This window comes from Poecilia reticulata, linkage group LG9 (assembly GCF_000633615.1).
Source record: "Poecilia reticulata strain Guanapo linkage group LG9, Guppy_female_1.0+MT, whole genome shotgun sequence".
Lineage (NCBI taxonomy): Eukaryota > Metazoa > Chordata > Actinopteri > Cyprinodontiformes > Poeciliidae > Poecilia > Poecilia reticulata.
In genome coordinates this window covers 26,747,753-26,774,854 of record NC_024339.1, presented here as the reverse complement: position 1 = coordinate 26,774,854, position 27,102 = coordinate 26,747,753, and the positions used below count along the sequence as shown (strand labels likewise).

Below are 27,102 nucleotides of genomic sequence, written 5' to 3'. Positions count from 1 at the left end.
CCTCTCGTGTTGAAAGGTTTTTGGTTCATCAAGCATTTCCACGGAGAATCCCCACGCTGCATCACAGATGGTGTTGTAATGTGTTAAAAAAAAAGTGCTGCATATGTTCAAGACTCTTGCAGTGTGTGTTAGTCATGTAGTGCTGCTTGGGAATTAAAAGGAGCTTTGCTCTTGAGTGGCGCACGAGGTGGGCAGTCGAGAGGCAGCGCGATCTAGAGAGGAGAGTGGGATGAGAGGAGGACGGGATGCATAAAAGATTGGATTTGAGTCTGGAGACTGAATCGATGACGGATCGGGGAGGAGGCTTGTAACCAGGAAGCGTGACTGACTTCGGCCTGCGGAGATCTATTTCAGCTGAAGTGCAACAGAGTAAATTGCGGACTACGCACAAGCACGTCTGTTATTATGGTCCTCATGTGGAGCTCCCCGACCGTTTGAACACAAAACACAACGGCAGATTGCTTAAAGGGGAGGTTCAATATTCGGGGGTTTGTGTTGCTGTCGTCGAGTGAGACACTCTGACTTGCTCCAGATAATGACATCGGTCGTTTAAAGATGGTGTCAACAAAAAGCACCCGGGAACAGCCGTCCCTTGTCCTCTGTCCTCTTTTACACAATGACTGGCGGTTCCAATTGAGCCACTTTATTGATATTGCGTAAATGTCACATTGTTGTGAGATTTGTGTTGTACTGACTTGTTTATAGTTTTAATATGTGAAGATCTAGGCTGCCTTGTAAGGTTATACTTCAAACCTGCGCTAATAAAGAGGCCTACTGTCCATCTATAAAGAGGCATGAATGTTATTAATTTAGGGATTTTAATGATTCGTTTGCACTGCTCTCTTTCTACGGTTGATTGATCATTTAATAACAAGTTATTAACCGTAAAGAACAGCGTAATTTATATATAGTCTAATAAATATTTTATCAGCTATGAAACAACATTTAGAGTGACGTGAGCTAACCCAGCCTTCACTCCTCAGTCACTCTTCCCAATGCCGTGCCAGTATTCTCACCACTATTTATACCCCAATAAGCACCTGAGACGAACTGTAAACAGTTCATATATTCACGCTAATGATTGTCTGCTGTCCACACTGACTCTGTGCGTTGCCATACTTTTATCTTAATTGAGAGTCTGAACTTCAGCTGTTTACACTCGCCAGTGGCAGACAAAGGTTATTGCTGTTTGTTTCTTTTTAAGGCAAAGACGATAATCCGTTACAGTAGCTCAACATGTCGTCTGTCCTCGCCGTTCCATGTTATCCAACATTATGAATTACGGTCGCGTGTCCGGACAGGCTGTAGTGTGGAGCCTGTAATGTTAGAGGTCCGGTGTTTAATAACAGAGCGGAGCTGAGGTTTGTCCTGGCTGTGTTTAACTGTTTACTTTGCGTTATTCAGCCCCGCAGCAATAGAGACAGTGATGCAGTGTTCCCAAAGTAGGTTCCAGCCCGTCAGCTGACTGCTTGCTACAGTGGGTCACGTTAGCCATAATCAGCTGTGGAATGTCTTCTCTCTCTCTCCATTTTCCTTTTTTACATTTTTCCAGCCTCCCAATTTATCCCTTGACCTCAAACTAGGATCAATGTCTTTCCTCTTTTCTATTTCTCTCTCTCTCTTTCTTTTTTTTATTCTTTGTGCTTAGTCACAAGACTGCAGGGTGGTGTAGAAGCAGCGCTGCATCACACAACTGTGTCTTGGTTTTAAAAGAATGTCCATTCAGATTTTTCTGAAATGCAAGCCAGTTGTAATGGGTCTTGACCAGAGTACTCCAAGGACCAAAAACATTAATAATAATAATAATAATAATAAAGCAATACATAAAAAAATAAACCTTTGGGGGGGGAGAATAAGATCAAATCAATTAAAACACTCATAAGGGATGAAAAACAATAAACAAAATTATCAGAAGAAAGTGGAGGTGATCAAGCGGAAAAAAATAATTAAAATGCGGTAAATCATGGCAGTGAAATACTGGCAGTCGCAAAAAGATTCCACACAAGTGTTTGTTTATCAGCTTTTTCTTTATTTTTTATAATTGACTAATGAACTCACCAGAGGCATACCAATGTCTTCAAATATTATCCGCTTATGTTGGTAAACTTGTACTGTACATATCCCCGTTGTGTTGAACACACAGGATGGTTTACATTCAGTTGTGTTGTGTTTAAAGGTACGGCGTCCGTCCCGAGAACGTGATCATCTACGGGCAGAGCATTGGCACGGTGCCCTCGGTGGACCTCGCCTCTCGCTACGAGAGTGCCGCAGTCATCCTCCACTCCCCGCTCACTTCTGGCATGAGAGTGGCTTTCCCTGACACCAAGAAGACCTACTGTTTTGACGCCTTTCCAAAGTGAGTGCAGTCTGACGACAGATGGCATGCGTGTGTGAACAAGGCTGATTGTGGCATTTTTATCGTTGACGCATGCCATCTGTCCTTTTAACGGATAAAAATGCCTATAAAGACAATGGACCGAAATAATTTTCATCTGATTAGCTCAAGAGTGGGTAGAAAATATTGCCAACTGCGCCATCTGCTGGGTAGTTGGTGAAGTGCAGAGCAAATGTATTCGTATCCCTTTTCGAATTGCAAACACAAACTTTAGGATTGCGTTACATAAAATCCCAATACAACTGTAGTGCTAACGTCGTCCCCTTTTTCTGTCTTAATGTGCAGCAGATGAATCAATTTTTAATCGTCATGTTCTGTAATTTGTTGACATTTGTTTCTCTTTGGGTTTTTGTCTCGCAGCATCGACAAGATTTCCAAGGTGACGTCGCCAGTCCTCTTGATCCACGGTACCGAGGACGAGGTCATCGACTTCTCCCACGGGCTGGCGCTGTACGAACGCTGCCAGCACCCAGTGGAGCCCCTCTGGGTGGAGGGCGCCGGACACAATGACATAGAGCTCTACGGACAGTACCTGGAGAGGCTCAAACAGTTTGTTGCACACGAGCTGGTCAACTTATAGAGCCGCTTGAAATAAGAGAAGCAGGAAAGAAACCTGCAGTTTTACAGACGGCCTGAGTTATCGTTTCTGAATTATTAAACGGGGAATCGGTGTCTGTCTGTCTTCAACTGACTTGGTGGCGACTCTCTTCACTTAGTCGAGACGCTCCCCCCCCCCCACTCCCCTCGTTTGGCTTTCCACAGGATTACCCTGATCCTTTTTTCCCCACTAGAAACCTCACCTCCACATAAATCCTTATTTTTTGCTTTTAGATCTGCTTATGTTGGACACTGCAGTTTGCGACTGTGATAGAAGGGCGAAGAAGACATGTGCAAGGACAATATTGGAGTTAATACAGTAATTACAAAATAATTAAGTGTCATATTCTGTTCCTGCCTTATAAGAGAAGGTTTGTGGTTCTTAATGGACACTTGCATTCCAGGAAATGGCCTTTCTACAGACTAATTAGTCTAAATCGACTGAACTCCATATTATCCTACTCACTGCGTCTGATTATTGGTTCCATCTCCTCCGAGGACTCCCGTTTGTGTTTTATTTTTCTTTTTTTTTCTTTTTACAGAACATGTCAGTTTTGCACATATTGTCACTTAAGAGTTGAACTAGACAAACTTTAACACTTCACCCATCTGTGCCAGTTTTGCCAAATGTTTTAATACGTTTCAGAACCCTGTGTAAATAACAAAGAGTGCAACTTGCCGTCATCTCCGTGTCTCTGTAAAATGTAAATGGTACAGCTTGATTATAAATCCTTTAAGTTAAGACAGTGATCAGCAGTGAAAGGGTTTGGTTAAATGCTTGAGAGTTGGTTCTTTCCAGCCACTTGAAAGGTTGTAACTTTTTAGTTTGATTTGAAGTATTGTTGATTTAAGACACCCATCCTCACACTGCTGGACATAATAGTTGTCAGATCATGCTGGGCACATCTGTGGACAAAAATCTGACCTTTTGGTAATAATGATTCACCAGTATATAGAAAAAACAATTATGAATCCCAGTTTTGTGCAATTTCTGCCTCTGGGTTGTAATGTATCGAAAACAACAAATAATAATGATATGTCTACTTTATGTAACTGGGTTAGATTAGTGTATCTTTTTTTTCCTAATACACACAGAAACGAAACTACTGTGACAGCTGCTGTCAGTTCTAGTCGACCACTATTGCTGTTCAGGATGAATTAGGATCACTGCTAGTCTTTGTATGTTTTTCAGTTTCAGGAAGTGGCTAAAAATATTACAATGGGTTATTTGGGGTCGAAGTATTATCATCTTCCTCCAGCATATTTACACTGGACAATTTTTACTCCACACATGGTTCTCGAGTCTCCACTGTACTGAAACAATGAGCTATTTCAAAGTGATTAGCTCTGCATCCAGGGACTCAGTCATGGCCAAAATGTTTGTGTCAATTTAATCTTTCTTCACCATAACGTTTTCTGAAATCATTGTTTTCCTTTTGCTCTTTTGCGAGAGCCAAAATAGAGCTCCCGTCTTGCCGTCAAACCCTTAAAATGAAAATGTCAAAGTGCTGCTGTGTGCCATGGACAGCGTTTACTTTTTTTTTTTGTACTTTTTCGTTTTGTCTTTTTTGGCATGCAAGCATTCAATTGCAAAATACTTTTTTCCCCTTCTGGTTATTTTAAGTCTTTGGACACTTGAATTGTTTGTTTGTTTGTTTGTTTGTTTGTTTGTTTTTTTGTTGCAGTTAACAATAAGCCAATCGGTGCTACTGTAAAACCTTCAGGTCTGACCGGCTGCCTGCTAAAAGAGCAGAAGCAACTAGCCTTTTGTCAGATTGACCAAGATCCTTGCCAGGATTGGGGAACCTCCTCTTTTTACGCGCTCATGTGTTTTTTTTTTTTTATTGTATTTTTATTTTTGATCTATAAACAATTTTTTTGCTTATTTTTTTCACTGTAATATGCTCAGAGCGTATATTTACAGTTTTTCTTTTTTTTTTTTTTTTCCACAAAATTGTTTTACTGGATTTTGTCTTTCTTTTAAAACCCTTGATATGCCAAGGCCGTCACTCTGGCAGCCTTTTGTACTCGCCACTGATGGGTGTAATCTGATTTGATTTAGTTTGTATAGGATATTTCAATGCAAAGAAACTATGTATTAACATTAATATAGTAATTCTGATAATGGATAGAGCAAATAAAATCGTATGTGGAATAATGATCTTATTTGTCACTTATTATATCAGAATCAGTTGACTGTTTTTTCTTCCTTAATTATAAAGGGCCACAAATCAAACGCTGTTCATTTGGTATGAAGTGAGTTTGGTTTTGATCCAGTTCCTTTAGGAACAAAAATATTTCAAAATGTTAATTTGATGTGTGAAAGTTTTAAAAGTTACTCTACAGTTTCACTGTAGAGTACCTTTTGTCTGTCCTGAGAACCAGCAGGTGGCGATGTTGCACTAATCTCACTCACTGGACACAAATTCTTTAAATAACTCCTTGGAAACCCATGTTTTCTTTGGAAGTCAAGGAAGGGGAAATCAACATTCTTAAGGTAGGAAGCAGGAAAGAAATCTCTGCACAAGATAACATTATTAAAAGCTTTATTGTGTAAATATATATTTTTTGCTTTGGAACAAAGTAGGTTCCTGATCCCTCTGGCTAAAAATAGTGGTTTTGTTGACATCGACTCAAGTGAAGGGCATTCACTGTTTTGCATATCGCTAACTTATAACTGTAATGCAGAGCAAATCACAGCGAATATGTATTTTTGTGGTGATTTTATGTATGAAATAACAGGTAGTGCTTTGACTGTGAAGTAGAAGGAAAATGAAAGATGGTTTAGAAAATCATTTCCAGATAGAAATCAGAAAAGTATGCAGTTCATCTCTGTTCAGACCCTGAGGGAATACTTTGCTGGACTTCCTTTCACTCAGATTAAGGCTGTTAGTATTTTGGGAGGCGTTTCTATGAGGTTTGCACATCTAGGACTTAAAATTGTACCTGCTTATCCTTACAAAAATACTCCAGTTAGATTGGATAGAAAGCATCTGTACAGTCTCTGATTTTCTGTCCTTATCGACCCATTGACTTGCATGCAAGTATTTTTTGGGTAACAGTTTTAAACTGTAGATGACAGTACTGTAATATAATTATTTTATGGGAAATAATAGCTTTTCTATATTTTATGCACAATGCTGCCTTCAGTCGACTGCCTACAGAAGACAAGGTTCAGGTTTAAACTTGAGCTAGGCCATTTTGCATGTTCTCCCTCAGCATGTAACTCATGAGGGGACTTTGGTTTTTAAAACTATCGCCACTTTAGTTTTGTGAGCTCAGCAGTGCAGGCTTATCTCTGTGTGACTGTGTGAGCTGGTCCTGTGATGGAATGGGAAACCATCCAAACATCCACACTGACCTCTCATCCAGTGTCAGCCAGGGCATTCTCCAGTCTACCCGTTCATTAAGAACTGTAGGGTTAAAGCATATATATATATATAAAAATACAATGGACGGAAGAAAGAGACGTTTGAAAATATCTGACAGGAGTAACCTTAAAATTGGCGTTGTAGTACAGCATTTAAGTCCATAAACCACGTTCTTCCTATTGTGTGTAGTTTTTTCCGATAGCCCTTAAACGCACCACAACTTCCTTTCTCTCCAAGCCGCGCCTGCTCTCTCTTGGTGGTGGTGGAGGCTGACTGACGGACGAAAGACAGCCTATCAGCAGAAGAAGAAAAAAACATGTGGAAAATGCACATATATAGAGGGAAGTAAACCCAGTAAACTTCCTTGGCAGATAAGTTTTTCACTCTTCTTATCAGGACGGGGTGTTTTGCTTCTTATATCGGTTCGCCTGAGAGCGAATGGACAGAGCGGTGAAGGAGCAGGACAGCCTCACCACCAGCGGTAGACCTCCACCGTCCACACGGCCGTCTACATTGTGTCTGTGTCCGTCCGTCAACCATTGGGGGTGGAAGAGGATTCACCAGGTGAGCCTTTCAGTTCACGGTTGTTTTTGTTTATTATTTTTTCTCAGGGGAGTGGTACTTCATAACAGCCCTTAAACTCCACCAAGAGGTGACAACTAAACACCGTGTTGCTACGTGTCCCTCACTCGATGCTGCTAGTAATTTTTGGCAATAAAAAAAACCCCATTTGCCTCATACAACGTTTTTTTTGTGTGTGTTTTTTAAAACAGTTCCTCTTTTGTGATGCTTCAGTTAGCAAAACTCTCGGTTTTGCCACTATATAACCCAGCTGCCTATTTTATTGCGGGAAGTGTCACGTTAGCCAAAAACAATCATATAAGTTGTGAGACCTTCCCCATTTATAAAAGCATCTAACCCCATCAATAAAACACATCTTATGTCTCAACGTGGACCAGAGCCGCTCTGAAGATATTAAAGAGCGGTGACAGCGCAGACCCAGTTACAGTGAGGAAACACATGGTTCTAGGTATGTCACCAGTAGACATCCAGAGAGAGACTTTTACAGCTGAGGAATGCTTTTGTCCGTCCGTTTTTGATTCTCAGTGACCCCCACCCTCACATCTTCTTGATTTTCAGTAGCTTTTAAATCAGATAAATATTAGCGGTTAGCTGATTTCGCCCGGAGCTGTGCAAACCTCTGAATAGTGTATTTATGGTGAGATCACAAGAGGCAGCTGATCTGATATATTAAACAAGAATTCTAGGGTATTTTTAATGCTGATTTTCATTTTTATTCACATTATTATTATCTAGTGTTGTTGCTTGTCGTCTGGTTGGAGCAAAAACGAGGTGCATGTGAAAACTGTGCATAGATTTCAGAAATGTTTAACAATGAATGGCTGCTGTTCAGTTCACCCTGCTCCAATGCTTTGAAAACTGACAATTTAATGTTGTTTTTTTTTTTAAAGATGCACAGTTCGAATCAAGAACACCATACCCATAAGGTGGTGGCAGCATTATGCTATGGCAATGTTTTTCAGCAGCAGGGACTGAACTGGTCTGACAGGGAGGTTTGTGAGCAAAACCTGTTTCATTTGGTCAGTGCTTTGAAACTCGGACGAAGGTTCACTTAACAAACGGGACTATTATCCAAAGCATGCTGGGTGTGTTGTGTGCTTCACAAATGAAACGTTAAAAGTTGTAGGCATGTTCTGTTAATGAAATGTTTCAACCCCTAAATTTAACGCATCTTAATTCCATGCTGTGAGGTAGCAAAACACAAAAAAATGCCAAGGGTGTGAATACTTTCACAAGGCACCGTCAATGCATGAAACTAGTTGACTACACACCTAACTAAAATGATTTGCAATCGTTAAAGTACATGGGTATTAAATGACTTGTTGGAAGTGGAAAAGTATTAAATAAAATCAAAATGTACGAACACCAATTACTGGTAGATTGGGAAAAATTCGAACAATAGTATTTGAAGCAATTAAAGTTTTAAAGACAATTGTAACTCTAGAAGTTGAACTCTGGGTTAAACACAATGCTTAAAACCTCAAAATCCCAAATGTTTCGCAATCTACGTAGAAATCTGCTGTACAAGATATCAAGTCATAATGCCAAGGTGAGCAAATTTCACAACTGCAAATGACTGCATGGATGCAGTATCTGGTAGTATATTATCTTTCATCTGCTATGGCCTCCTAATTTTGTGCAGCCCTAGTTTTCACCAATGCCAGATGATCAAATTGACTTTTGTACCTCATCTGATGCCATCCTACCAAGTACATAAAAGGAAAGTTTGTATTTTTTATGCATTCATTTGTTTTTTACTTTAATTTTTACAAAGTGTTGCAGTGATTATCCATATTTCCTTACCCAGATGTGTTTCACAGTCCATGTAAATTCGTTAGTGGGAAGAAAATACACATTATAATGGGATCATCCAAAACAGTGCCATCATTGTACCTCTGCCTCTGACAGCTCCGCTGTACGTAAGATGGATGGTTCTTGATATGTACAATAAATGTTTTATACGTGTTGCAAGGGGAATGTTGACGTAGATAAGCCAGAGTGTTGCGCCTGGTTTATTTCGTGGCTTGCATCACAGGGCTATTGTCTTACTTGCCCTTTATTGTGAACTGCTTTGTTGAGGACTTGAAGAGGTTTGTTTGTTGCTCTTGAGCAAAACGATGAGTAATTTGCTCATCAAGACAATGGCTTTTTTTTTGTTGTTGTTGATTGTTTGTGTGTGCTAATCGGTCAGCATGATGCAGCCTTTCTGGATTTCATTGAGGCAGTTTTCGGTTGCCAGTAGAGAGAACTTTCCTGCTCTCTTTCAGGACTCTGATATTAGAAAATCTTGCAATGCCGGCTGTGTTGATAAATATTGTGATTATGATATCAGTTGTGATAGATGCCTATTTTCTTCTTTCCTCTCTCTCTCGTCTGTGCTTCTATCACTCTGTGACTTTTAGCATTTTGGACAAGATTATTGTTTTCTAGTGTGAGCGTCTGCGCCTGTGAATGTGTAATAAGTCAAATCGCCCTCATATATTCACATCTACACTTATCTTTGACTGTCCTACTCATCAAGTTGTAAGATACAAACTTCTTTACAATGGATTTGTATGTATCAGCTTTGATAAAGAGGTTGTCCAACAGGAAAAAACACATTTTTTTGTCTTCTTTCAAAGGTAAACTGCAACTAGTCACCGAACATAGTTGATAACATTACTTCTGATTTTCCTTCACGAGAAAATTTTATCTGTTGTATACTTAACACATACTAATTAGAAGCTTCTTGACGCACAGACGACTTTGTTTATTCACAGTTAGGCTGGGCTTTAGATTGCTAGTCTCGGTGTAAGTGTGTATAGGAAAAAGGGAAAGTGATTGTAGTGTTTAGTGAAAGAGTGCATATTTTTGCACTCTGAGTAGAGCGGAAAAGTAACATCTTACCAATATTAAACTGCTGTTTTTTTAAATGTAAAAATAAAAGTGAGCTAAGAGCATAGATTCCAAAAGGAACTTGACAACTTTCATCCACTTTTCTTTAAAAAAAAAAAATAATAATAATAATAAAACCATTTTAACTGTGATTTTGCCAGGGCATCTTCTTTGCACAGCCTTCTTCAGGTCACACCAATGATTTTTTTTCATTCTGATTCTGGTTTGGAGTCTGGTTTAGGTTTTTCTGACTGAAACCATAACCTTTTACTTGCAAAGCCGCTCTTTTGTTGATTTGGTGTTGGGCCTTTTAGTCATTGTGAAAGATGCATTTCAGCCTCAACTTTGAAGCAGAAGTCTGACGGTTCTGTTGCAACATCAACTGGGCATGCGTCTTGACTAAGCACCCTAGTTACCTCTGTATAAAAAGGTTTTCAAAGCATGAAGTTGATCTGCTTTTTGTTTAGTTCTGCTTCTTAGACCACATATTACCTTTTGAAATATCCCAGAGATGTTCAGTTTGGCGTTTCTCATCGTAAGATGTGCATTTGGAAGACTTTATATGAAATTTTGTAACCCTTGTACATTATTCTTCATAATGGGATTTCTTTTCGCTACCTTACCCCAAGCAGACATTCCCAGAACAGGAAATTCTTATCACATGTAGTACAAGATCGTTACTTGCATACGTTCCTTGCAGTTCGGTTACTATAACTTGCAGGCCTCTTGGTGCACTCACTGACCAGTTTTTTGTCTGGACCTTTAATTAATCTTGGAGGGATGTCCAGTTCTTTGTAATGTCATGATTGCGCTAAGTTTTCTTTATTTGATTGTAAATCATTTTACTGTTTTCTATCTCATGCCTTTAAAATGCATTTGCATGTTTAAATCTTTTAGAATCTCTGAGGGATCATGGTTTTTGACTAAGAAAATGTCAGGTTAAGCCCAGAAGAACAGCTAAAGTTTATTCAAGATTAATGAGACACTTTAAATGATAGCATATGTGTATTGATTGCTGCTTAACATGGGTTTGAATGTGATGATTATTTCTGAACACATCCACATCTCCTTGAGATGCACAGTTATGGGACCAGTATATTTTAGGCTTTTTGTTTCTTCTTTTTCCTCTTGAAAGATCTCAGATTGTTTTTCATTTGAGGTTTATAGATGACCTTAAAGGTGGAGAAAGTTCAGCAAAATATGTATCTTCTTTTTCCTTTCGAACCGCAAGATCTTGACATTTTAATTGGGGGTGTGTGTACATATTTTTATATCCAGTGTATATTAAGTGTTTGCTTCTGCCCATTTGACCTCTTTATGTATGCATGTCTCATAATCTGGCAAAAGTCCATTTGCACACTAATAAGGCTGTCCCGCCTCGTCTCTGGGAACGAATGGTGGGCTCTCCCATTCTTCAAAAAATATTTGCGCAAAGTTTTGGAATAGGAGTTAGACTATTTTCGAGGAAATACATTCCTTAGGACTTTATTTTAAGATGATGATGATAAAGATGTGTACCTATCCGTGGCCTCAGTTTCTTGGCTTTGCGTTCTCCATTTATGCTAAACAGTCGAGCTCCAGCTGAAGTGCTCTCCCTCTTCCCCGCAGTAATTGGTGCCATCTGTTTGGCTGTGTTTTGGTGTTTGGAATGCTCTGTTATGTTGTGATCCATTAATGCTGACAAGAGCAGCCAGTGTCATCCCGATCTAGACAAATCATCCAAGAAGTTTGCAGCTGATATGACAAATTACCTTGCGTTTTAAAAATCAAGTCCAAGGATATTAACCTTTAGCCCTCAAACTTAGTGGTTAGTGGGGGATTCTCTGATTTTCCTAGCCCTTAACTTACACCCCCCAGGGTCCTTTACCTCCTACTGTTTTCCTACTCATTTCTAATGTCTGTTCTTCCTGTGTCTACCTCTAATTTGACCTTTTCTTTTTGAACTCTGTTTATTCCTTCATTTTATTGTCTGATTTTTTTTAACATCCTTTTATCACTAGCCTGTCTGAGTGTAAGAATTATGAATTGTCTATATGACTAACAACACTTGTTGTTTCAAAAATAATTTATTTCAAAAGATCTCAGTTCACTTGATTGTTTATGCTTTTTCTATCAGTTTAAAGTTGAATGTCATAAGTAGACCTGAAATCAGGAAATACATTTTTCCTCACACTATTCATCTGTCTTGTTCTTTTTTGTTTCCGTCCTCAGATAAGCGGACAGGAATACCATGCCGACGAGTGATTGCCCAGGCCGCATCCCCACATTTGTGGCTCCATCTCACAGCAACCATCAGAGGTGTCCAGGTTACATTCCCGGTCGGGTGGCTCCAGTCCGCTCGCCTCCACCTGCCAAAGCTCCACCACCTCCGCCATTGAAGCCACATGGCCTGCGACTGGAGCAACGAACTACGCCCAGCCTGTCGGTGGAAAGTCAGCGCAGGGGTCCTTCTCTGAACGTATGGCAAAGGAAAAACACTCTTATCTTCTGTGGACTCTCGCTGGGGGCTTTCGTTTTTACACTTATACTTGCCCTCAGTCTCGCGAGTGGAGACAAATTAGATGGTTAGTATTGCATGTTTTCTTTTTCGGGGTTTTCTCAAAATTTGTCAAATTCCTACTGTTTGGGTTTCTAATGTTTGTGATCAATTGTACTCACAGAAAACTGTCCAGACCACCACTTATCCTTGAGCAAGTGGAATCCAGGTCACCAACCAAACAAGGATATTCTTATCCGTAGGGGGGATTTGTATAGACTGGAATCTTCCGTCACCTGTCGTTCACTTACCATCCAATCAGGAGGTGAGACTGTGATGTTTGCATAATGTTTTGCATTCTTCAGCAAGCAATTTTATTTATAAGACACATTTCATTTGATTTCTCACAGGTCGTGTAGTGTTTGCTGACAATGTAGATGGAACCAGAAACATAACATTGAGAACACATTACATCCTCATAGAAGATGGCGGTGCCCTTTATATCGGTTCACCCAAATGCCGCTACCAGTCCCGTGCCACCATCGCCCTCTTGGGTCGTTCGGACAACAAAGCTGTCCCCGAAGTCCCTGTCATGGGACGCAAGTTCATCGGTGTCATGGGCGGCGGAACTCTAGAGCTGCATGGCACAGAACGTGTTTCCTGGTCTCTGCTGACCCGAAGCATCCCCGCGTCCGGGCTTTCCACCGGAGGCTATGCCTTCCAGAAAAACTTCAGCCGAGGGATCAACTTCCGGGTGTTCGACCAGGACACATCTGCTTTGATCTACGCCGAGCGCTTTGACACCCACAACTCCCGGAACGACAGTCGGAAACTCACTCAGCTGCTCCGCTCCCTGCCGGCAGGTCGCATAGTCGCGCTGGCTGTTGGGGACTCTGCGGTCAAGGGGTTGCTGGAAGAAACCAAGAAAGCCTTTAAAGAGGTGCTTGGCAGCCAATTTGCCGACGATCTTAAATACAGGTAACAACACATTACCAGCACGGTTCTTGTCGGATTCCTCCTGTGGGAGCCATATTGGCTTTTAAGCTTTTTGAAATTATGTTTTGGCAAGTGTCTCACAAAGACCTCTGCTTCCCCAATGAGTGTGGAGTGGAAATGTCTTTAGGAGTGTCTTGTTTACTCTCAGTCTCCTGGGCCTGATAAAGAAAGTGATTGTTTTTTTTTTGTTTTTTTGACAGCCAAAGTAAACACTTCCACTTTTGAACCCTCTCTACATAGAGGACCAACATTTTGTTCCACGCATATCCTCAGTGGAAAAAATGATGCCCCCCTTTCATGTGCCATTGCATTTATAACATGTTCGCTTGAATCTTTCCCAGTTACTTGTCTTCCTGTTTCCTGTGCCTTCCCGCTGTATCGCACTGCGTCAGAAAAAGGAAGCGCACACAGGATAAGAGGGTTCAGGCCAGAGGTTAGAGCATTTGCACAAAATCTGGCAATTCAGGGGATTCTGTGTTCCATATGGTTATTATCTCAGAAGAACAGAAAGAGAAATGTGCATTGTCTGTAGTTCTGTCAGCAGGAGTTGATGGGTTTTAAATTAGCTTTCAGTGGCAGATATCTTGTTACTATCACTCAGGTCCAAGTATGTACAAGGTCACTGTTTCCCATAACTCTGTGATTTGCTTTTGGACGCGCTGAAGTCCTCGGATGCCTTCAGTGTCACATTTCCCATTTGGAGGTGAGTGCCAGAGCATTGCGGTTTCTGACCATATTCCCCAAAAAACCCACTCCCACTTTAGAGTAGTTTACATGAGTCACATAATTCATGTTTATTCTTAGAGGTGCTTATTTACTAGCAGTAGTTTAGTTTTTCCATATAGAGCTCTGACAACGTATATACTCCCTAACACGTTTCTTCAGTTTTCTTTTTTTTTTCTACATCTACATTTTTAAGATTATTAGAAACAAACATGTTCTATCAATAAATATAAAACGCTGTTTATGAAGTGGGAAAAAAAACTACCCACACCAACCCGGCCCTATGTGAAATAAGCGATTACTCCCTAAACCTAATCACTGGCTGAATCAACCATGGTAACAATGTTTTTGATAACTATTGTAATATTACCAAGTCTTTTTCATCATGGTGAAGGAATTTCAATCCTCTCTTCTCAGGGTTGATCGAAATGACTCCATTATGTTTTGGAGTTTCTCTACTTAGAGAGACTCCAAAATTGAATTAAAGACAATTCTGAAATTGTCTTTCATTCAGATACAATGGAGACATTTTGATGATTAGCAACCTATTTAAGGTTATGTCACAGCATCTCAATAAGATTCAATTCCAGACTTTGTTGGTTTTAAGGAGAATGTAACACAATTCACACATTCACTACATGTCTGTGTTATTTCTACTTGAGGATAAGTTTTGTCAGACTTTCAATACTGACAGATCGAAGCAACTTTTTCTTTTTATTTCTTTGGCTCAACGGCATTATGAGATCTTTTAGCTTACTTCATGTTGACAGGTTCTATTAAAGAAATCTCTTGATTCTACAGATAAACAGTACACCTGTGTTTTTTCAGTTTGTTGTATGAAGTTTCTTGTTTTAATCTTAAACTGAGACGTGTGTGTGTGTGTGTGTGTTCCTTTTTTCAATTGCATATCAAAGGTTCAGTTTATGTGTTTGTTGGGAAAACTGCAGAGATTGTTGTTGGAAGAACCAAATGAGGTGAAGCTTTCTGTAAACCTTTAAACTCTTTAGTGCCACAGCATTTAATAGCTTGAACACCTTATCGCCTCATACATTTGTGTACACACAAACGCATTCATTTTGAAAGGGCAGGGTGTATCCAGACTCCTGACTTGGACATCATGTTCATGACGAAAGCATAACAAATAGTCGCCTTTCCCAAATCCATTAGAATTCTCCCTGGTTGTTTTAATGTGCGTCAGCTGGCCTTCCTATCTCAATTGACCTCTGTGTTCAGTCTTTGTCTTGGAGTAGCACACTCACACATGGATAGAGGTGTTTATGTTGGTCTGTTGTGAATTCACCTCTGCCTCTGCACATTATATGATCCATGCAAACAATGCAGTTGTTGACATCAAGCTAGTGTTGGGAATAAGGGTGTGATGATGAAAAAAAACACAGGGGATCCTATTTACTGTCTGGAAGTTCTTAATTTGGTAGTGAATCTCTCAATTTCTTACAAAAATGTAGATTCATTTAAAAATATATATTTTCCCTTTTAAAGAGGCTTTTTAATTTGACCTACAGTTTGTATCTGGTGAATCTGGGGTTCATCAGGTTGCATTTGGAGAATAAAATGTTGAGCCTACCGTAAGATGTAAGAATGTTCACTGCAACCAGTCTGCTGATATCACCTGTCTTTTTATCCTAATGAATGATTTGAAAGGTTTTATGACATAGACTTGGCAGGCAATGTTTACGTTGGGTTTGGTCAATGTGTGTTAATGATGATGAAGCTCTAAAGTGTTCAGGTCTTTAATCGGCAGCTGAACTTTGATTTAGATCATATGCTTTCAGAAGTACACCCAGTACTCGTTAATATTCACAGCCTAAGTCTCATCCACTCAAATGCTTTGAGTTTCATTTTCAACTTGTAAGATTCATTGTTGTGACCTAACTTGAGCAGAATCATCTAATTATCATTGATTTATATGTGAAGCGTGAAACTAATCTTTTTGAAGTATCAGGGGATTTTTATGTCTCAATGGAAGAAATTTACATCATTCTGTGACTCATCATCATTCAGATTCCTTTTTGCAATTGACATAGTCAGACACGTAATAATTTCTCTGAATTTGAGTCTGTCTTCTCATTCTGGTGCTTCTTAGTATTGCTTCAGCTGTTAATATTTTTTAATCGCATTTATATAATATACATAATTCACAAAATCTAGGGGTAGACTGTTGACTCCACAGCTCTCCAGCAGACAATCAATAACACATGATTGTCTGCTTGACAATAAGTCATGAGATCATTACTCATTCTTGCTCAAGAAGATTCATGTTTTGAGTGCTGTATCCAAACATATTAAAGAAAAACTGAGTGGAAAGAAAAATATGGTAGAACAATTCTCACAAGCAACAGAGATTGCCACAGGAAGCACACACAAAAGCATGATTTTATTTTGAAATCAATTCTGTTGGAGAAGTAAAGGGGTGTAGCATCCATGTTGCTCGAGGTTAAGTGTGAAATTTCCACAGGAGTTGATTTAGTGAGGCAGTCCGGCTGCTGGTTTTGCTCCTGTTTTTTGTATTCGCTGGGTTTGCTTATGCAGTATTTTTCAGTATGGGGATTTAAACAAAGTGCCGCATCATCATTATTGTTTTTCAGTGGAAATATGAAACTCGTCATTCTCTGGTACATCTTCTTTTTTCAGGCAGGCGTGGGCCTTGGTTTCTGTGGTCGGAGGTGGCAACGAGTCATGCTCAGAGGATGTGAAGGAACACGAAAACCTCAACACAGGTGGAAGAGCTCTTGCAACGCTCAATTTCACCACTGTAGAAGGAGTGGATTTCTCTGTGTCGGCCTACAGCGAGTGGAAGAATGGTGAGAGCCAACTTTTGCCAGTGCAAAAGTCACATCAACGTATTTGGTTAAAAAATATAATAGGCCTATTGTCAAGTGTCTCTCTTTCTGCAGATGTATCCGATTGTGGAAACTATTTCTATATAGATTGCTCCACAATATCTCAGTGAATGCTGAATAATTCAGATGCCAAGATTTGAGTAATGGTAATTTAACCACAGTTGTTATGGAAACTCTAGTCTCTGGAATGTGATTTTTTTTTTCCCCTCTGAGCTTATTTTCGCTTCCTTTTACTGTATCGTATGTCAGAGAAAAATTCCTAATACAGATGAGGGTATTTAGATTGTCCAGATCCTCTCAGCTTTGATTTTTAAACAAATTTTTTAAAACTATATGTTCTAAAGTCTTGTTGAGCTATGAAGGTAAAAAACTTAAAAAGTAGTGAAAATGATTTGATGAGAACTTTGATTCATGTATTTTCCAGCATCCTCCCAGGGTTTCTGTCTGAGAAAACTGCTTTGTGAACTAATACTCTTTGAATCAAAGATCCTTTGGGCTCAACTGAAAAATACCTTTCGCAACATTAAAACTATCTCAGCTGTCTGTGTTAGATTTTGGATTATGTTTCCAAATATATTCCAGATATATTTGGAATATGTCTCAAGCTAGAGTTTTTGTGTGCCACATATTGAAAGTCAAGACAATAGTCTTACTAATCATTTTTCAGGAGAATTAGACTGTGAATGTGTAACATTACCAAAAAAATTTTTTTGCAACACTAGCACAACTTTCAAGAGACTAAAACATCTTAAAACTGTGGTTTGGTTTCTTTCTTAACGCTTTACTAACTGAACACAGAACAACTCCACTCAGCATCAAGGAACAAGTCTGATAGGAACACGTCTGATTGGTTCCAATTTTACAAATCGAATAGCCAATCAGTTCATGTCCTGTTTTCTGTTTTCTTTTTGACTTTTTTTTGGAATTAATTTTATAGTGGACATTTTTAAATTTATAGTATACTATTATAATCTTAATCACAGTTAAAACACATTGAATGTATCCTTTTTTTCAAGCTGTTAACCTTTTCTTTTTAGGCAAAATATCTTAAACTCAGTGAGATTGGATGGAAACCTCTTATCTGATCTCAAGTCTAAATAGACTTTTACATTTAAATTGTTTAAATAGTGTTTTCTCATGTGAAATGACTCATATAGTCCACACAATGACTGTTTTTTTAATATATATTTAATCGCAGTGATATTTTTAAAACTTGTGATAACTTCCCCTCTGCTTCTTATTATGCGAGTTTTACCATCTAAAATCTACATAAGAAAATTTGTTTTTACAGGGCAATGCAAGACCAAACTAAATGCATTGATGGCATAAAAGTGTGAATAGTTGCCATTTTTTACACATTGATATGACTATTACAATTTTGCATATTTTTGCAGCTCTAATAATGACTCGTGTTTTCTGTCTCACACCCAACAGGCTACCCGATTATGGGGTTCCTGGTAGACTCTGCAGACCAGGTGGTCTTAAACCTCCAAGATGAAGTCCAGCCAACCTGGAAACCAGGCGACAACATAGTGGTTGCCAGTACAGACTACTCCATGCACCAAGCTGAAGAGTTCACCCTGTTACCCTGCCCTCAGTGTACCAGAAGGCAGGTCAGGATACAAGGTGAGATGACAGCCAGCACTATTTTCTGCAAACATAAGTGAAACTTTATTTGCAGTTTAGCGTTTTTTGCTAAACATGTATATTTTATGATAAAATAGTAGAAGAAAAGCTCAGATATAGCTTCTAAATATTGAAGATGCAATGAATAGTTTAGAGTCAAAATAGGTGCCATTGAGAAGCTTGTGCTCTTCAGTAAATTCTTTTAAATGAGATTATTACATGTCACTCTGGTAATCACCAGGTACAATAGGATCTAATTTCTTTTCCAGCTGTTGAGTTGATGTAAGGTTTTTAGAAGTTAAAAAGAGATTATCAGATTACGTTCTACTGGAAACCTTTATCTCATGATGACTGCAGGGATTCTGGAAATCTGGACACATTTCCTTTCAGTTCATGCATTCCTACATTCTCTGCTGTTCATCAGAGCTAAGCCCTCTATCAGCCATGCCCCCTTATGTCATTCCTCTCTGGTCAATAAACATCCACGCCATTTCTGGAGAGGAAGGGTGTATATTATATGTCTAGGGTTATATGGTTCCTTGGAGGACAGGCTGAGCAAGTGTTACACCTGCTAAGCATGATGATCTACAGCTGTTTTTTTAAGTTATATACACGTTCTGCTTTTTAAAAAGCTGTCGTTTCATGTTTATTTTATTACTTAGGGATTTTGGTTTGAGGGCACGTAGTAAGATTAGCAAATCAAACTTCCTGTCGCTGACAGAATGAGGCGTAGAAGCTGTTGCCTTTTTATTACCCTGTCATTTTTGGGGATTTTGACAAGCATTAGGTGCCAAATTGTGATTTGCGAATACAATTGTGACTTTTTTTTTAGGGAAGCCTCGGTTCAACCATGTGGGTGAGATCATCGATGGAGTTGACATGCGGGCTGAAGTGGCTCTGCTCTCTAGAAACATTCTCATCTATGGAGAAATGGAAAACTCTTGCTATGGGGACAACCTGTGCGAGTTCTTTAACCGTGACACCTTTGGTGGCCACATCAAGGTCTGTGTTTGTAATTTCATAGCAGAATCCTGTGTTTGTATTGTCGTAAACATTTATTGTTGTGACAGAACTTTGCCTCCTCTGAAAGAGTCTGTGTTTATGCCGAGACGTTAAATGGTGTTTAGATTCTGCCACTGTAAATCTTCAAAATGAATAGAGATGTTTACATCTTTGGTTTAGCTAGTACATATCGGATTCTTTGTTTTCATATTATTCTACATTTTATAATATATCTGATCTGCCATATGTCACCTTCTGAAAACTGAGTATTTAAAATCTAAACACTGCAGAAAGTACGGTAGTAACTTGCATATGACATCGGTGTAGTTTAGGTTAAGAAACCTTTCATGAACACATTGTGGCATTTCTCAGACTTTGTATCGAACTTTTTTTTAAACTTGAAAATGCCTCTCAACAATGAAGAAATTGTTCCTACATAACTAGGCCAAAATCGGTATGCAGTTAGTCCAAAAGTAAAAGTTCATCAGACTTGTAAATGGAGCATTACGTTTAGTAGACGTCTAAATATAGATGTGTTTTAGCCAAAATTGCTAAGTACAACAAAACCAGTGGGTTGGGATTGATTACAAGACCTCTCCATTACAACCATAGAATCACAATAAAATTAGCCAGTCAGCTTTAAAGGAACCAGGTTAAAAATGATGTACAAACCTCTGTTCCTCATTTGCTTCAAAGACATCCTGTCAGTGCTGCAGTTCTGAGTTAACTTCAAAGTCAGAGAGGTGGTGCTTCTGAATAGGAGGAGAACCAGTCTAGAAAATTCTATCTGATGCTAAACCTAGTTTCTTTTGTGAAAATGAATGCAGAACTGTCATGATAACCAGAAAGCATCTCCAAGCCTTCAGTTTGAATGGTCAATGGAATAAAATACAGCGTTTACAACAACAAAACAGCTGTTCCAACACAACACATTAGCACAAAAATCCCAGCTGAAAACAAAAGTAAAAATGGGTCAATCAAATTAAGCAAACAACAAAACTTAATAAGCTCTCAGGAAACTTGGTTGCGTAAACTGATGTGGCTTAATATGGCCATGTGTTGTAAGAGATGTTATCAGTCCTGCAGCACACATTATTATATTTAAGGAAGTCCAAACAAATGTAATGCCACATTTGTATTTAATTTCTTGAATTACAAAATGTATCTATGCGTTCCTAATAGATTCTTAAGAGATTTACATTCCCCATTGTTGCAACACCTAGATGCAAAGTTATTCTCTGTGGTATCCTTTATGGTCTGGTATGCTTGCCATGTCTGTGTATGCTGTATGTATTGGTCTTGCCCTGGCTTGAAATATCTGCTGAAGATGACTAAATAATCAATGCAAAATTTCACAATTATGTCTTTGTTGCTTGACCTTCTCTTCAGCCTGTCTTGTGCTTTCCTTTTCCACCAACCCAGATCCTCCGTAACTTCTCATCAGTGCATCTGTCCCATGTGGAGTTAAAGAACATGGGCCAGCAAGCAGTAATGGGTAGCTACCCGCTTCACTTTCACATGTGTGGGGACGTGGACCAAAGGGGGGGCTACAAGGAGCCAACATACGTGGATGGACTTTCCATCCACCACTCCTTCTCCCGCTGCCTCACCATCCATAGTACCAATGGGCTGCTGGTTAGTAAAATAATTGTTTAACGCAATACGTTTGTGGTTGTATGAATACATCAAAATGAGATGCAGAAATACAAGTAATTAGTTAATAAGTAAGGATACTCAACAAATACCATATTCATTTAAAGGTTTGTTGGTAACTGAAGAGATGCCCGTTGAAACTTTCTACATTACCCCCTTACAGCCACAAAGTCAATGCATTTTTGGGGGGGGGCTGTATGTGATGGACCAAAACAAAGTAGCCCATAATTGTGAAGCAGAAGGAAAATACTAAACAATTTAATTCATTTGTACCCATTTTACTCTGGTATTACCACATAGAATTCAGTGCAACCACCCAATAAGTCACTTCACAAGTAAATAGGGTTCGCTGGTGTGTAATTTAGTCTTGAGCATCCCGACTATGAAGCATGTTGATGGCAGTATCATGCTGTGGTGTTGCTTTTCTTCATGGGTGACAGGGAAGCTGGTCAAAGTTCATGAAAAAATGGTGGAATCTAAATTCAGGTCAAGCCTGGATGAAAATCTTTTTAAGGTGTTGCAGACTGGGGCTCATGATCTAGCAGAACATCAGACCTTGGCATATCAGCGGAACTATAAGGTAATAGTTTATGTCAAAGCTTATCCACATGTTTGAAGGGATCAAAGCCCAAACCTAAATGAGAATCTTTGGTAAGACTGAGCCTGAGCCATTTTTCACGAAAGAAAGAGCAAAAATATTGATTTCTAGATGTGAAAAGCTAGTAGCAACACACCCAGAAGACTTGAATAAGAGTAAACAGTGACTCCAAAAGTGTCTGCATCAATGGGTGAATTAAAACGTATGCCATATATTTCAGCCTTTTGCTATTCTGAGAAAAACACGTAACATATAATCCCAGTTAAATACACTGATGTTTGTGGTTGTAATAAAATGTAAAAACGGGGTGTTAGGGTTGTTGCTCCAAAGGCCAACTCATGTTTAAACCAGCACATTTGTGCATTTTAAAATTGTTATTGTCTGCTGGCTTGTATTGTTTTCTGTATTTTTCTCCCTGATTAGTTTTCTTGAGGAGGCACAATTGAAGCATTCTGACTTAAAAGAAGAAATTAGTTTTGAATCTTGGATCGAATTTTGTGGATATTTTTTTTCCCCCGTTTCCCTTCCATGGAAATCTTTAAATAGCTTTCTGTGTAGCAATTTTCTTTCCAATTTGCTTCAACTGCAGTAACAGTTTGTTCAGAAATTTGGGAAATGTATGCCCACAGGCACAGCTTAGCACTTGTCCACCTCTCTGTACTTTCTTATGGGGGTGCTAACAGCAGACGAACAGATGTTGCCCTTGCCTTTCTGTTTATCAAGCGTGGTTCCATGTTTTAGTGAAAAGCAGCTTTGTAATTGAGTCCTTGACCTTTATTTACGTCCTTCCTCTGATGAGCACTCTGCTGCAGTTGTTTTGTGATCTTTGGGCTACTAATTAATTTTGTTCTTGTTGTCTGGCCTAGGTGAAGGACACCGTAGGGTATGACACGCTGGGCCACTGTTTTTTCCTGGAGGATGGGATTGAACAGCGAAACACTTTATACCACAACCTTGGCCTCTTGACTCAGCCTGGGACTCTGCTGCCAACAGACCGCAACGACACTCTGTGCACCAGCATGAGGGACAGAGTTTACAAGGGCTACACTCCCTCACCAAGTACAGAGTGCAAGTAAGAGATTGTAATTTTGTGTGCTACTCTTTAAAGATGTAGACTGAAACATTGAGGTTCTGAACAAAGATTACTTTGTTGTTTCGTTGCATTTCATATCTTCCCTGATCTGTCAACGTATTTGACTAAAGTGTGGAAATTTAATCAACATTATTGCTCTGTAAATGTTAAAGATGATTTATAGAAGGGAAAGGGCTGTCATTTAGTGCAATAATGAGAATGAGTCCATTACTGCTGTGCCTTGCAACATATCCATACGTTTTGAACTTTGCCATATTTTGTGACATTACAACCAGGAACTTGGATGTATAAATTTTACATGATAGATCAACACAAAGCTAAAGCCTAAGAAGTTTATGTTAAAAAGAACAGAGAGTGTGAAACATCTTAGTCCAGTGGTTCCCAAAGTGTGGGGCGCCCCCTCTAGGGGTGTGCAGTGCCATTGCAGGGGGACCAGAAGAAAATCTTTGGGAACCATTGTCTTATTCGGTGCCTTTGAGGCCAAGTTTTCAGTGGACCTACAGCTGCACATCTTTTGGGTTTCTTCCCTGTATTCCTTTTCCTGTTCCTTTTTGCAAGTGGGTTTAACCGTATTAAACTGGTTGGCTGTATGATTAGGGTTTTAAGGCTCTGTCTCATACTGGGAGTTAAATGTCTGCCACAGTCTCAAGGTGTTCCCATCCCAGTTTTGGTTTCTTCTGACCAATGCCTGGTTGTTGTCTCCCCTAATTGGCCAAGTTACAACTTTTAGTAGTGTTTATATTTTACTGCTTTTTCTTTTGCCAATTTGTTTCGTCCTGCCACTCTTCAGCCACAACAAATTGTTTTTCTGTCAAAAGATGGATATCTGCAGCACATGTCCTGTGCTGCAGATATCCACTTGTACTGTGGATATCTGCAGATCCTTCCAAAGTTACAAAGGGCCTTTTGACTGCCGCACATTGACTATATTCACAAATTGTGTAAATTCTGAACACAAATAGTCTGACTCTTATTGGAGTTAAAAACAAATTTATACTAACATTAAGATTTTTTCTTCTCCACTTCACAACAATTGACTATTTTGTGTTGGCTTACATAAGCTCCCTATAAAACATAGCAAAGTTTGTGGCAGCATAGTGAGACTTGAATACTTTTAAGAAGTATTTTTATTATAAATAGTTGTTTTAGTCAAGTCATGCTTGTTATTAAATCCAGGAACTATAATTTTAGGGAGGTGTAGCCCTTTTAGAGAGAAAGTAGAAAGGGCTATATTTAGTGCTAGCTGGGAAAGACGGATACTAGTAAGATGGTTTTATGAAAGCAACAATAACCTCCTGTCTTTGTGGGGAGTTTTATGTCGTAACGGGAACCTGAAAAGTCCTTCTGTGCGGAAATGGAAAAGCCTGCCTCCAAGAATCTGTGCCTGGGTGTTGTGAGTCTTGGCAGAGTCGGACTATTCATGGTTGATATTGGATTATTGAGAGAATTAGAGAAGACTGCAGGATTCTTTGTAACTCATAAGCTTACGTACAGAGATTAGAGTCTGTGCTGTCTTTTTAATATTGCCATGTGTGTATAACTGTGCTGCTGTGTGTGTGTGCATTGTTTGCTTTTCAGGGCAGTCTCAACATTCTGGATCGCCAACCCCAACAACAACCTCATCAGCAATGCAGCTGCTGGCTCTCAGGTAGCAACAAGAGATTTATCTTGAGAAGGAAGCTTTAAACGAATCTCTCAGAAATAATTAAAAAGCTCCGGGAAAAGGAGAACATGAGACACCAAAATGTGGACCCCTTTAAAGATCCATTAAATTATGTTCATTACAAGCCAGTCCATTGGCTTTGTTGTTCCTGAACTTTAATACGACGTAAAATGAAAGATTTTGTTGCTCATAACTGGGTTATCCGTCAATAAAACAGGACTTAAGCACTTATAGAGGAAAGAAATAACTTTGTAAGACATGTCATATGTGAAAGTATAAAAAGGGGATCATAAATTTTGTTTCAGCATTTGGTTGACGGTTTATTTGAAATGCAAACTTTAACCCTTTAATCACGGATACAAGCTGCCGAAATGGGTTTTCTCCGTGGGGTGGCTTGGCTCTCCCTTAGAGATAGGGTGAGAAGCTTAGTCATTCAGGAGGGACTCAAAGTAGAGCCGCTGCTCCTTCACGTTGAGAGGAGCCAGTTGAGGTGGCTCGGGCATCTGGTTCAGGACGCCTCCTGGACGCCTCCCTGTTGAGGTGTTCCTTGCACGTCCTACCAGGAGGAGGCCCCAGGGAAGACCCAGGACACGCTGGAAGGACTATGTTTCTCAGCTGACCTGGGAACGCCTCGGGATTCCCCCGGAGGAGCTGGAACAAGTGGCTGCTGAGAGGGAAGTCTGAGCCTCCCTTCTTAGGCTGCTGACCCTGCGACCCAACCCCGGATGAAGCGGAAGAAAATGGATGGATGGACTTCAACCCTTAAATGTAGCTTTTCTTGCTAGGGCTAACAAGAAACTAGGGTATCATGTCCTGTACTGCTCCAAGTATCTCATAGTCTGTATATTTTCCTATAGAACAATTTCTCTGTTGTAGTGTAAACGTGTTTATTGTCGCCTATTTCTCTGTTCTTCCTTCCTGTCCCAGGATGCTGGAATATGGTATGTGTTCCACAGCTCTTCCACCGGAGACTCTCATGGGCTGGTACCAGAGACCAAGGCAGAGCTTACTCCTCTTGGAATCTTTTACAACAACCGTGTGCACTCCAACTTTAAGGTATCCTTGCTATTCCTTATTCTACTAACTCTTAAGTCTCCAGATCCTTTCATTTCTGCTTCTGTGTTTCATAGAGAAAAGAAAAAAGAAATCCATCTTTATATTGAACAAACACAATTCCTTGCATGACTACTTGATTCTTGGCAAAATGTATGCATGGAAACACACATGGACACAGACAGGCATGTGAGGGGTGCTACAATGGTGCTCTGTTGTGTGATTAGAGAAGTCGGGCAGGTGAACTGTGAGCTCTTTATCCAGTCTGACCGCAGCAGCCTCCAACAGAGGAAGGAGCCCTGCGGTTAAAGACCAAACCTCACTTATTTCAGCTCACAGCACAAGTTTCCATATGCACAAGACACCCAGTGATACATTACATTTGCCATACATTACATATTTACCTTTTAAATCACATTTTAAACATGTAAACCTTTCTAAATGCTTTTCATGGAGATAATGAATTATTTTAATTAGAAATTTTTTCTTCATTTTCATTTCCTGTCAGATTCTGTTTGTCTAGTTCTTTTTTCTCCCCATTTTTCACCTCTTTTACTAATGCACTATATTCAGACTGTTCAAGGTAATTCTTCATATATAACCTTAGTTTTGGGGGGGAAAAATCATACTATGATCTTCTTAGGCAGGATTGTTCATTGATAAAGGAGTGAAGACTACCAACGCCAGCGCTGCTGATCCCCGGGAATACCTTTGTTTAGACAACAACGCAAGGTGCGTATGCGTTGGCGGCAAGCTGTGTAGTCTTTGTGTTTGCTATCTAGAATTCATTCATTGCGATGTTTTTTTTAAATGTACACAGATTAAGAATTAAGTGTGAGATTTTAGATCTCTGGTTTTGGTGAAGCTTTGACCTGCCAATACCAGTTGTATGCAATTCCAATAAGAGAATAAATAAATGATCAGCAATAGATTTTGCTTAAATCAAGAGCATAGATGATGTTGCGCTCTGTGTGTATTTAGATGTTGATGTTAAACAGAAAACATATATATTTCAGTCTGATGCTTAGCCCTGTTACTGTGGCCAGCATTACAAAGATAATGGTCTCATTGTGTATATCCCATGTGGAAAAGGTAGATCCATCCCTTAAACCTGAGATTTCTGAAAGGCTAACATCTCCGCATTCAGCATGACGCATGGGGAGTTCAGTGTTGTACCCTGTTCAGCCTTCCTGTTACTTGCTGAAAGTCTAACTCCAATTTGTGCCCTGAATAAATCTCAAATGTGTTGCAACATGCCGAAAATGCATTGCCCCCCTTTTTTTTTTTTTTTTTTTGAAAGACTGCATGCCTGTTTCCTGTGATCTCATTTTTAAACACTGATGCTAAAATGGCATGAGTAACAACCACAGAAAGTGAAGCCTATTTTTGGTGATGCTGTTAGATGTTGCGCTCACTGATGAGAAAATTGTGGTAATTTTAAGTTTCTGACTGGCCTCTCACCAGTTGAGTCCGAAGTAACTAATTCAGATTCTGATCACCGAGAGAGTTTTCATTACATCTCTACTTTTCTTTTATATA

The 27,102-nt window shown here is 39.5% G+C and overlaps 2 protein-coding genes across 2 annotated transcripts in view; both read left to right on the top strand.

Moving 5' to 3' along the window:
• The first annotated feature begins 1,951 nt into the window (after positions 1 to 1,951).
• On the top strand, positions 1,952 to 4,857 carry LOC103470658 (protein ABHD17B). The gene is made up of 3 exons (XM_008419271.2): positions 1,952 to 1,956; positions 2,177 to 2,356; positions 2,756 to 4,857. Exons 1-3 carry the CDS (start codon positions 1,952 to 1,954, stop codon positions 2,973 to 2,975), a joined length of 405 nt encoding a protein of 134 aa, XP_008417493.1. The 3' UTR covers positions 2,976 to 4,857.
• A 1,749-nt stretch (positions 4,858 to 6,606) lies between these two features.
• Positions 6,607 to 27,102, top strand: part of cemip2 (cell migration inducing hyaluronidase 2) — a 29,383-nt gene continuing 8,887 nt past the window's right edge. The window contains exons 1-12 of the mRNA XM_008418975.2: positions 6,607 to 6,927; positions 12,031 to 12,383; positions 12,480 to 12,620; positions 12,706 to 13,273; positions 16,667 to 16,836; positions 18,310 to 18,501; positions 19,334 to 19,503; positions 20,926 to 21,138; positions 22,621 to 22,826; positions 24,426 to 24,495; positions 25,438 to 25,566; positions 26,207 to 26,295. Coding sequence (XP_008417197.1) covers positions 12,050 to 12,383; positions 12,480 to 12,620; positions 12,706 to 13,273; positions 16,667 to 16,836; positions 18,310 to 18,501; positions 19,334 to 19,503; positions 20,926 to 21,138; positions 22,621 to 22,826; positions 24,426 to 24,495; positions 25,438 to 25,566; positions 26,207 to 26,295 — 2,282 coding nt within the window. The 5' untranslated portion in view covers positions 6,607 to 6,927; positions 12,031 to 12,049. The remainder of the gene's footprint in view (positions 6,928 to 12,030; positions 12,384 to 12,479; positions 12,621 to 12,705; positions 13,274 to 16,666; positions 16,837 to 18,309; positions 18,502 to 19,333; positions 19,504 to 20,925; positions 21,139 to 22,620; positions 22,827 to 24,425; positions 24,496 to 25,437; positions 25,567 to 26,206; positions 26,296 to 27,102) is intronic.